The sequence below is a fragment of the Microtus ochrogaster genome, chromosome 6, assembly GCF_000317375.1.
Source record: "Microtus ochrogaster isolate Prairie Vole_2 chromosome 6, MicOch1.0, whole genome shotgun sequence".
Lineage (NCBI taxonomy): Eukaryota > Metazoa > Chordata > Mammalia > Rodentia > Cricetidae > Microtus > Microtus ochrogaster.
Window position 1 is genome coordinate 25,622,678 of NC_022013.1, and position 9,933 is coordinate 25,632,610.

The following is a 9,933-nucleotide window of genomic DNA, read 5'->3' on the forward strand; positions in this document are numbered from 1 at the left end:
GGGGGGGGGGGGGGGCTTACTCCCCAGACTTGGTTCAGTGGAAAGGGGCTGGGGCCTAGAAATATGCATCCCCTTCCCCCACACTTTGAGATCTGGCTCGTTCTGTAGCCTAAGCTGCTCTCGGAAGCTGGAACCTTCTACCTCTACCTCTGGAATGCTGGTACCACAGTGCCTCACCAGGCTGAGAATGAAGTAGCTCACAGGTTCCCAGATGATACAATCAGCTCTTCTGGACAAGAGCAGGAAAGCTTTGTTCTGTGAGCTCTGCCAGTGGCTAAGTTTGCCCAGCTCTACCCGCAGTCCCTTCCCCTTGGCTAGCCATGGTGTTCTCACTTTTCTCATAGCGCGCGCCCGGGAGACCCAGGGGAATGCTTCCTGGAGGGAACGACCCATCGCTATGCCAGGTCTAACTGACTCTTCTGAGACCACTCTAGCCTCCCCTGGGTCCTCCTGACAATTTACAATTTACATATGAATGGAGAGGCAAGTCCTCCTGTCACCCCAGAAGACTGAGCTCAGTCCTACCCAGTCCTGCTACAAGCCAGGTTGTAAGCGGTGCTGTAGATCAACCTGTGCAAGCTCTAAAAGCTCAGTCACTAGGTACAACAGGCTAGTACAGGTGTTCAGGTTCCCACCAAGGCTGAGAGTTCTCAGGGGCGAAGCTAATATCATATTGGCAGACCCTAGCTCTTCCGGCTGCAGCATCGTCCTGCCCCATCTTTCTAGGCTCTACTTTAGAATTCCAAGATAAAGGCAAAAATAATTAGAGCTAGGATCCCCAGACGCCTATGGCAGAGCTCAACAACTCCTGGAGCAGATGCCCTGGAAATAACCTGGTCCCCAAGTCTTGCCAATCCCCTGAAATGGCCATCTTCTCCCTTAGCCACTCAGACTCAGTCTTGGAGGCAGCTCGGCACAGAAGATGTGTGAGTGGCTTCCTCTTGGGGCCACCTGAGTTCTGATGCAGTAGCATCACCTCTCTCTGGTGATGAGATGCTCAGGATGCTCATCTGCGGAGTGAGGAAGGCAAACCAAGAGCAATACTCTTCCCCCAGGAGCGATGTGTAGACTGGTGACAGGTGCAAGTGACTGTCACACACCGAGTGCCGGCTGCACGCTGTGCTTATCAACTTTGCCTGGGGCATTAGTCTGCGTGCTGTCGTCCCTTCAAAGTAGGTCACCTTCTGGAGGGAGGGGCACCTGCCTTATCTTTCCCTGGAGCCCTTCTTACCCATCTCCTCAGGGGACATCTGGCCTGAAAACAAATGCTCGGTCATTTTCTTCTGAACACATTCATGTTTTTCTTCTCCCTGTCCAACTCTGCTGCATTCCCAGGGCGCTAGGAAGGTTCACAGAGAACATGGTCATAGCACAGAGAGTAAAACCAAGTGAACTAGACTTGAGAGCCATCAGCCATCCCAGAACAGGGCCAGCGATAACTTCCTATCAGGTTAATCTCTTGAAAGCCTGGCTGTCCAATTGTCTTATTTGGCTCAAAGAGGAAAGATGATTGACAACTAGTGGTAAAATCAAGACTTGAACCCAAATCTCTGGACCCTAAGGTATTAGAGCTTTGAAAAGGTATTAAGGGCAGAGTGAAGACCTTGGTACTATGGAGATTGAACTAACCCAAAATTCCACCTCTGTTCAGTCCTAGCTGTTTGACCTCTAGCAAGCTTCTCTGGGCTTTAGTTGTCTCATCTATAAAATTATCATAACTAGAAGCTGCCTGGAAGGGCTTTCAAGATTAGCACAATGGCCATTGCCATTTGGCTGTCCTTGGTAACAGACACTCCCCAGGGCTTCCAAGACTGGGTTCTTTTCTGTCCTCTTCTGGTTCTTTGGTTTGTTTGTTTGTTTGTTTGTTTTTCTTGCCACTGTGCTTCCCAAGATGCCCAGACCCAGGGCCCAGCCTAGAGCTGACTCTGAGAGCTTTGCTTCTGCTTTTCCATTGGGTTCTCCCCAGGGCCCTACCTCGCCCCCACCCAGTTCTATCTAGCCCCAGACTCCACAAGCTTGCAGCGATTTCTCTCGGCCTGGATTCATGCCCAGTGTGACATGTCTAGTGTGGCCACACTCCTCCCACGTTGGTCCAGGAGGAAGTAAGTGTGTGCAAAGGGGGGTACTGGGGAGCAGGGTGCCACCAGTCCAGGTGCCAAACCAAATAGCTCATGTGTCACAGCCAACTCAATACGTGGCCCCTGGAATGCAGGCTGGCTGCCTCGCCCCTGCCCGAGTCCCACACTGGACTCCCCCTACCTAGTTCCTGTTCCCTGTGTCTGGTTCTAGCTGGTAGAAGGTAGGGCCATCCACAGGGTTCAGCCATGCACGGCTCCAGGAGAACAGAAACACGCCCTATGGAGATGTCAGAGGTCACGCACTCTGCTGCGCATCTTGCCTGCTCTTAGGAGGGCAGCCCACACTATGGGGAGCATGGAAGAGAGAAGTGCCTCCCTGGTGCGCCAGCTTCAGACAGAAAGCAGGACACTGTCATTTACTCCTTCTATAGGGAAAGAGAGCCTTGAATGATGGCCATCAAAGGAAGGGGCCCTTCCTTTGGAATCCCACAGCCGAAGCACCCTTGCATGGGCCTCAACAACTCTACCTTGGATAGCCCCGAAATTCTCCTGCAGGTCTCTTCATCTGCTAGGGCAGTCGGTAAGGAGGGTGAGGAAGATGAAGCCACATGGAAGATGTAACACGCGGAGCTGATGTACAGGTCTATGACACTGATCTCGGCTACGTTTGTCCTCTCAGCCTCTAACAAAACCTGGCCTCACTGTTGCTATCTGATATAGTGGGGAGTGAATTTAATGGGGACCACCTCCCCTGCAATGTCTCAGGGGGTCTTTCCTTAACTCTTCCACTTTCCAAAAGCTCAGGATATAATACCCGCCATTCTGAGTCCTTGTGTTAGGTCCTTCCTCCTCACCCTGCCCTACACATGCATGCACATGCATGTTAATGTACATATGCAGATACAGGCATGATTGCACACGCACACACAAGCCCCTGCACCCTGGAGACAGAATGAACAACCTCTGGTTTATCTGGGCTGCTGATCACCTCGGTTAAGCCAGGGCTCACGTTATATTTAGCATTTCTCCAGCACGTTCTGCATGAGTTCCACCATGTGCCAAGCTTTTGGTGACAAGATCCTCCTACCATGATGTCAAAGCCAGAGGACTGGTGTCGGTGTGACTTCTCCCCTCCCCCTGCTCCCACAGTCATCTGGGGCTAATGCCGATGGCAGCGACAACAGAAGGCACTGTTCCAAGTCCCTCCTGTACCTTGAACTCATCTCTTGCCGTGCCCTTGAGATGAGTGGATGCCAATGCTGCCATGGTTGTGTGGATAAGGAAAAACAGGATGGAGGTTGAGTAATCTACCCAGGCCTTCCAGGAAGCCCACAGAAGAGCTGAGAGTGCTGAAGTTTTCAGAGCCCATCAATTTCTCCTTTCCCTGTTGTCCCTGCCTATCCTTTGGCCACCGTCACTCTTGGCTGCCTGGCTTCCACCCCACCCCCTCAGTCCCCATCACTGCTACAAAGGGGGACTTTACAAAAACTTAAACTTTCTCACTGCTGTCCTGCTCAAAGTCCTTCTGCGGCTCCCTTCTTTCAACGTCATGGCGTCCTTAAGGAAGGGGCAGTCACTTGTCATTTGCTAATTTCAGTTCTTCCTCCATGGCTGTCCTGCCTACCAATCACACACACATACACACACATGCATGCATGCACACATATACACACATGCATGCATGCACACATATACACACATGCATGCACACGTACACACACATGTATGCAAGCACTCATACACACACATGCATGCACACACATACATACACACACACAGTTCAGCCAAACTCCCTAGTGCTCACTCAGTTTCTTCTGCTTTACCTCTCCACCCTGGACCCTGTGGTCCCTCTGTCCATCATGTTCTTCTCTGCTCTTTACATGAATGACCTTTCCCGATCTTCAAGACTTAATACAACTTTTGTTGACTTAGTCGAGCCTCGGAAATTTGTTGAAATGAACGAACGGATAACTGGATGGGTGAGCACTGTCACAGCTGTGTGTAGCCTTCTGGTTCTCTTACCCCTTTCAAAAAGAGTCTATGTGTTCTTTTCAGGAAAGTACTTGGAGGTGAGCTGGGTACGACCACTTTTAAGATGGAGACACAGAGGCATGTGGACAAGATCAGAGGCAGGGGCTGAAGCCAAGCTTTCTCTGGCAGCCTGGTGTTCTCAGGATCGCAAGAGGTAGGACCTACTGCCATGATTTCTGCCCTTACCTGCCTAAGCAGAGGGTTGCTATGGGGCTGGAGTGGACGCTCTGGTCCCCCAAGTCGGGAGGCAGCTCTCCTCTCAGAATGTATGAGTGAAACTGTGCATCTAACTAAAAATGCCAGGCCTGCTCTGAAAACAAGACCTTCAGAGACCTTCAGTAAAAGGTGTGACTCACATTTTTTTAATTAATGATTTAACTTCAAAATAAGTCCAAGTTTTTCCTATGAGTCTGCTTGATGCTTTGATTGAAATGTCAACCCTCCCCCACCCCATCCACCACCTCTTATTTTTGGCTCTCCACGCTCTTTGCTGGTGCCCTAAGCAAATGTTTAGTCTGCCGGCAAGACAGCACGCAAGGTTCTCCTGGCTCTCATCTGCCAACCTTGGCCTCCCGGAGCATGCTACCTACCCATCCTGCTGGATGGAGAGAGAGGGCGCTGGGGCCAGAGGCCTAGACATTTTGGGAAGGAGGCCAGACAGATGACAGCAAGAGGAGGGAAGTTAGTTATTGCCACGCAGGCCACTCAGTCAACAAAAGCAGTTATACACAGGTAGCCAAAGTGGGAAAAACCCAAACTGTGGTGGCTGTGGCTATCTGGTCAGAGACCTTCTATCTAAATGTGGAGTCCAGAGAAAAGCCACTTTCCCTGTCTCCCTCCTTCTGCTCAAGGACAATGAAAACAGGTTAAGACTGACCTCCGCATCCAGGCTCTGGGCAGAGCCATGGCAGAACCTACATCCAAGGATACGACAATCTTGTCCTATACATTCATTGCACAGGCCTAGGTTCCTACAGGTTAAATGTCATGCCTACCTGAGTCCCATCCCCCAACCATGATTTTCCCAAAATACATATTCACCCCACTGGATGGATATAGATGCAACCAAAACTTCAGCTGGCTTCCGTAAGCAGGTGTGAGGCATCTACCATGTTCCCGGCCCTGTGCTGGGCACAGCATCCATACAGCACAACAGGTGGACAAGATCAGCTCCCCTGTTACCACTCTCATAGGCAGGCTTGGCTCTGTTGCCATGATTCCCCTGGTAGGGTAAAAGAGGAACTACAGGGCTCCTTGGAGGGCAGGCTCTAAACTGGGTGGCCCAGAGTCTATGATCACAGTCCCCTCTCCCCACTAAGGAAGGAAGAAAGTAGGCATTTGAATCTGACCCCCTCCTCCTACTGAGCTCCAGGGCAAAAGTCAGCTAAGAGGAGGAAACAGCCCCCTTCTGGTGAATCTTTGGGACAGTAGTCTCCACCCCACATCCCAGCTCCCTTGGCAGAATGCCAGTGGCCTCAGGACTGCTGTCCTGGTGGCTCTACCTGAAGAGGTTCCATTCCCACAGTCCTGCAAACACGCAAGGGTCATAGACACACACTTAAGATGACAAAACCCTCAGGAATTCAGAGCCAGAAGCTTCATCTGGACTCATGTGTGGGCATCAAGGGAAGGGAAACCAAGGCAGGGCCTGGGTTGTGCCCCAGATCCAAGAAAGAGGGCCCTCGGTGACTCACAGCGACTGCAGGCTGGGCAGCTCCCACAATGCCTCTGCCGGGATCCCTCGGAGCTGGTTGCTCTGCAGCATCCTGAAGAGGAGACAGAGGTCAGTTCAGAGTCACTGGGGACTGAGTGGAGTGGGGTGAGGACTCCTCCTTTGAAACACCCCCTCTTCTCCTGCTTCAGAGCCCAGGGTTTGAGGTGTAGCCTCCTGTCCTGTTATGGAGAATGGGGTATTGTTGAGGTACAAAGAGGATTGGAAGGCCCAGCATAAGAGAGGGAGAGGTGCCTCAGGAGGGCTTGTGAGACATGGCAGGAGGCAAAAGGGTGAGGAAGAGAACAGAGAGCAAGCAGAGGCACAGACATTTACTCCAGTACGAGGGAGGCAGAGAGAAGTTTAAAGACGGCGATAATATTGAGTTCCAGGGTTGCCTAGGCTACAGTGGGAAAGGATCTCAAAAAAAGAGGAGAGAAGAGAAAGGTGGGATTCTGCTGAATTCTGTCCAGCAAGTGTTGCTTCCCAGGCCTCAGCTTCCCTCTCTATTCAACAGAGCTGCTAAGGGTTTCTTTGTGAGGGAGGAAAACATGGATGAAGGTAAGACTGAAGACTGTGCCTCAAATATCAGGGCATCAGGAAAACATGCCTTCTGGAGTCCTTGTCTACAGAAGAAATGTGACATGTCCCCATCATCAGCCTTCATCTCACATAACCACACACAAAGCAGCTGTTCCCGAGGCTGCTGGCCTAAAACAGCGCTGGCCACAAAACCCAGGAAGGCACCACAGGCAGAAACCACAAAGCTCCTGGGGACCTAGAAACCTATGCGCAGGGAAGAGAGTGGGAGAGCAGTGTAGGGAACAGAAAACGGGCAACTCTACAAGGGGGTGCTGCTGACTCCAGGAGAATCCGGGCAAAACAGGGGCTTTAACTAAGCTGGGCAGGGCATCTGAAGGTTCAGGGAACCCTCTGCACAGCACTTATGCTTGCTTAGTTTGAAGGAAAAAACTGAGTACAGAAAAGGGAAGGAGGAAAACTAAGTCAATGTGTAAGAAACAGACAGTCTGGAGAGATGGTTCCGTAGTTACGAGCAGTGGCTGCTCTTCCAGAGGACCCTAATTCCATTCCCAACACCTACATGGTAGTTAACAGCTATCTGGAACTCCAATTCCAGGCACCTGACACCTCTTCTGGACTTCATGAGTACTACACACGCATGGTATGAAAACATCCATGTAGAAAAAACACCCATACACATAAAATTAAATGAGTACGTTAAGAAAAAGAAATACAAAGGAGACCTTGGACAGCAGTTGTCACCAGAGCATTGTGTGTGTGTGTGCGTGTGTGTGCACACGTGTGTGTGTATGCATGGCTGTGCATTGTGTATGTGTGAGCTTATGTGTGTGTGTGTGTGTGCATGGCTGTGCATTGTGTGTGTGAGCTTATGTGTGTGTGTGCGTGTGTGTGTGCATGGGTGTGTGTGCATGGGTGTGCATTGTGTGTGTGCGTGCGCGCATGTGTGTGTCCCCATGTGTGTTCATGTACACTGGTGCTTATGTATTTGGAGGTTGGAGGACAGCCTCAGGTGTCATCCCTCAGGAGCTGCCCCCCTTGTTTGTGACCCATTCTTCCACCAGCCTAGAACTCACAGTAGGCTAAGCTAGCTAGTTAGAAAGCGCTAGGGATTCACTTCTTTCTGAACCCCCCCCCAAGTGGGGTAACAAGCTCAAGGGTGTAGCTCAGCACGTGGATTCTAGGGATTTAACCAAGTCCTTGTACTTTACCAGCGGAACCATCTTTCCTGCCCCATGGGCTGTTTTCATCTCCAGACTCTAGATCCAGACATGAGCGAAGGAAATTCAGGGACTAGGTGGTGAGCAGAAAGGAAGGTTGCAGCTGGCTGCTAACACAGACAGAGGAACCACAGACGGAGGAACCGTGCCCTCCCTCCCAGGCTGCCCCTAGCATTTTGTCACAGGAGGAGCCATGAGCATTTATAGGTCTGTCTCAACAGCTGGCTGGGCTCCCAGGATGCATTGGAAAGTGAGCACCCAGTAAGCACCTACTGTGTGCTTAGTATGTTGTCCACACTAAGGGCATCAGACTTCTCTAATGTATCACCAACCCATTGCTCAGCACAAGAAACTGAGACTCTGAAAAGCTAAGCACCCTTCCCAAGACTGTTCAGTGATGCCAGACTTCAGGAAAAGCAGCCTATTTTCCGACCTAACAGCAGCAGTTAATGGGCCAGAAGTGCTCTTGTGACTTCATGAGTGCCTTATGGGGCTATCGCTATCTATATTGAGGTCTCAAAGTGGATAAAGTGATAGGACTTGGTTCAGGTCCCAGAAGGTTAGAATCCAGTCTGAGCATGTTACACTACACAGTATCTCTTGTAAGGCAGGAGATGATAGGACCAGAAGTGATGAAGGGCCTAGGGATGAGCCTGCTATAGGTCCCTTCTGTGCAGCTACCCTGACCACTTGCACCTGTTCTCACTGCTGACCTCCTCTCAGGGATACAGAAAAGTCCTATCTGGAAAATGAAGCACAACACCAGGCTGCAGGGCCCAGGGCTGGTGTGAGGTGGTGCGTGAGAGGAGCATCCCATGAAGCAAAGCCAAAGAGAGAACAAAGGCAGACTTTGGCATCCCTGGGATCAGGGTCCCTCTGCCACTGGAGGGAGACATCTTGAGAAGACAGCCAGGTTGCAGGTGGGGCAGAGCCCAAGGCTCCGAGAAGCTGAAGGCCCGGTCCCCTTGTGCACACTCTAATGCTGGCGTTCTCTTAGCCTCCTGTCCCTCCCGTCCAGGCTGATAAAGCACCAAGGAGGCCTTTTCTAATGTCAGTGTCTGCTTCATGGATTGAAACTTAAACTTGAGTCTCCCCAACTTACTTAAAAGTACAATGTCCCATGTCCAAGCTCTGAAGTTACATAGCCTGGATCCCCATCCTAAGCTCTGCCCTTCCTCAGCTGTGTTACCACAATGATGCTTAAACTCCAGGTCCCCATCCATGAACCTGTGTCTTTGCTTGTTGGTCACACGAACCATACAAAACAGTCCCGGCAAAGCACTCACTTTACAGCAATGTCTTACAGACAGAATTCACAGCACCCAAGCCAATATAATCAATCATTGCTATTACTATCTGGTCACCATGACTTACTGGTTGACTCAAGGAAGTCACTTCCCCTCTCTGAGCCTCAATTTCCTCCTCATTTAAATGAAGAGACTTACAGAAGGCATATAAGACTTTGTGCGGAAAGGCTGGTGATAGACCTCATTGGCAGAGGACTTTCCTAGCATGTCCAAGGCCCTGGGCTCCACCCCAGTGATCCAGATGACAGTGGTGATGATGATGATGGAGATGAGGACAACAGTGATGATAGATGAGATGTAGCTCAAGTAGTAAACTCTTGCTTAGCATGCGTGAGGCCTTGGGTTTGATCTCCAACACCACAAACACTTCCCTCAACAATAGAACTAGAAATGCAATGTCCCACGACTACACAGAATGAAATAACAAGACAACCGGGGAAATGGCTGCCTGATGGAGCTGCTCTCCTGGAACTGGGGCCCAGACACCGGCCCGAAGATGGCTCCACAGTCGGAGTTCCAGAGTTCCTTGAGGTCCTGGAAAGCCTCTGGTCTGAGCACGAGGTGAGGGTGCTAGTAGAAGGAGTTTCTACTGCCTGCTGTGGGGACTGCTGTCTCTCCCACCTCCTTCTAATCCATGAGTACCTCTTGGCTCTGATCTCCACCAGCTGCCATGCTTCTCATGATTCCCACACATGCTTGGACCACGGATCCATGAGAAACTATGGTTGACTAAGCAGTGGTCACAGTTGCTCATAACCTCTCCGTGGTCTCCAAAGCTGTATCTTGTCACTGCAAGGTGAGCTGCACCTCCAATGAGTACCCCCAATGTATCTGCACTAATGTCACCTCCTACTCAAAACTTTCTTTCTACTGCGTCCTAGACAATGAGATCTAGAAAGATCTTTTTGTATTCGTGTGGTGTGTGTGTGTGTGTCTGTGTGTGTGTCTGTGTGTGTGTCTGTGTGTGTGTCTCTGTCTGTGTGTGTCTCTCTGTGTGTATGTGTGTGTCTGTGTGTGTGTGTCTGTGTGTGTGTCTGTGTGTGTGT

At 50.8% G+C, this 9,933-nt stretch overlaps 1 protein-coding gene across 1 annotated transcript in view; it reads right to left on the minus strand.

Annotated features, from left to right (window-relative positions):
• Nucleotides 1-9,933, minus strand: part of Lgr6 (leucine rich repeat containing G protein-coupled receptor 6) — a 115,513-nt gene that overhangs the window by 68,160 nt on the left and 37,420 nt on the right. Inside the window, exon 4 of the mRNA XM_005348389.2 lies at nucleotides 5,804-5,875. Within this exon, the coding sequence (XP_005348446.1) occupies nucleotides 5,804-5,875 (72 nt within the window). The remainder of the gene's footprint in view (nucleotides 1-5,803; nucleotides 5,876-9,933) is intronic.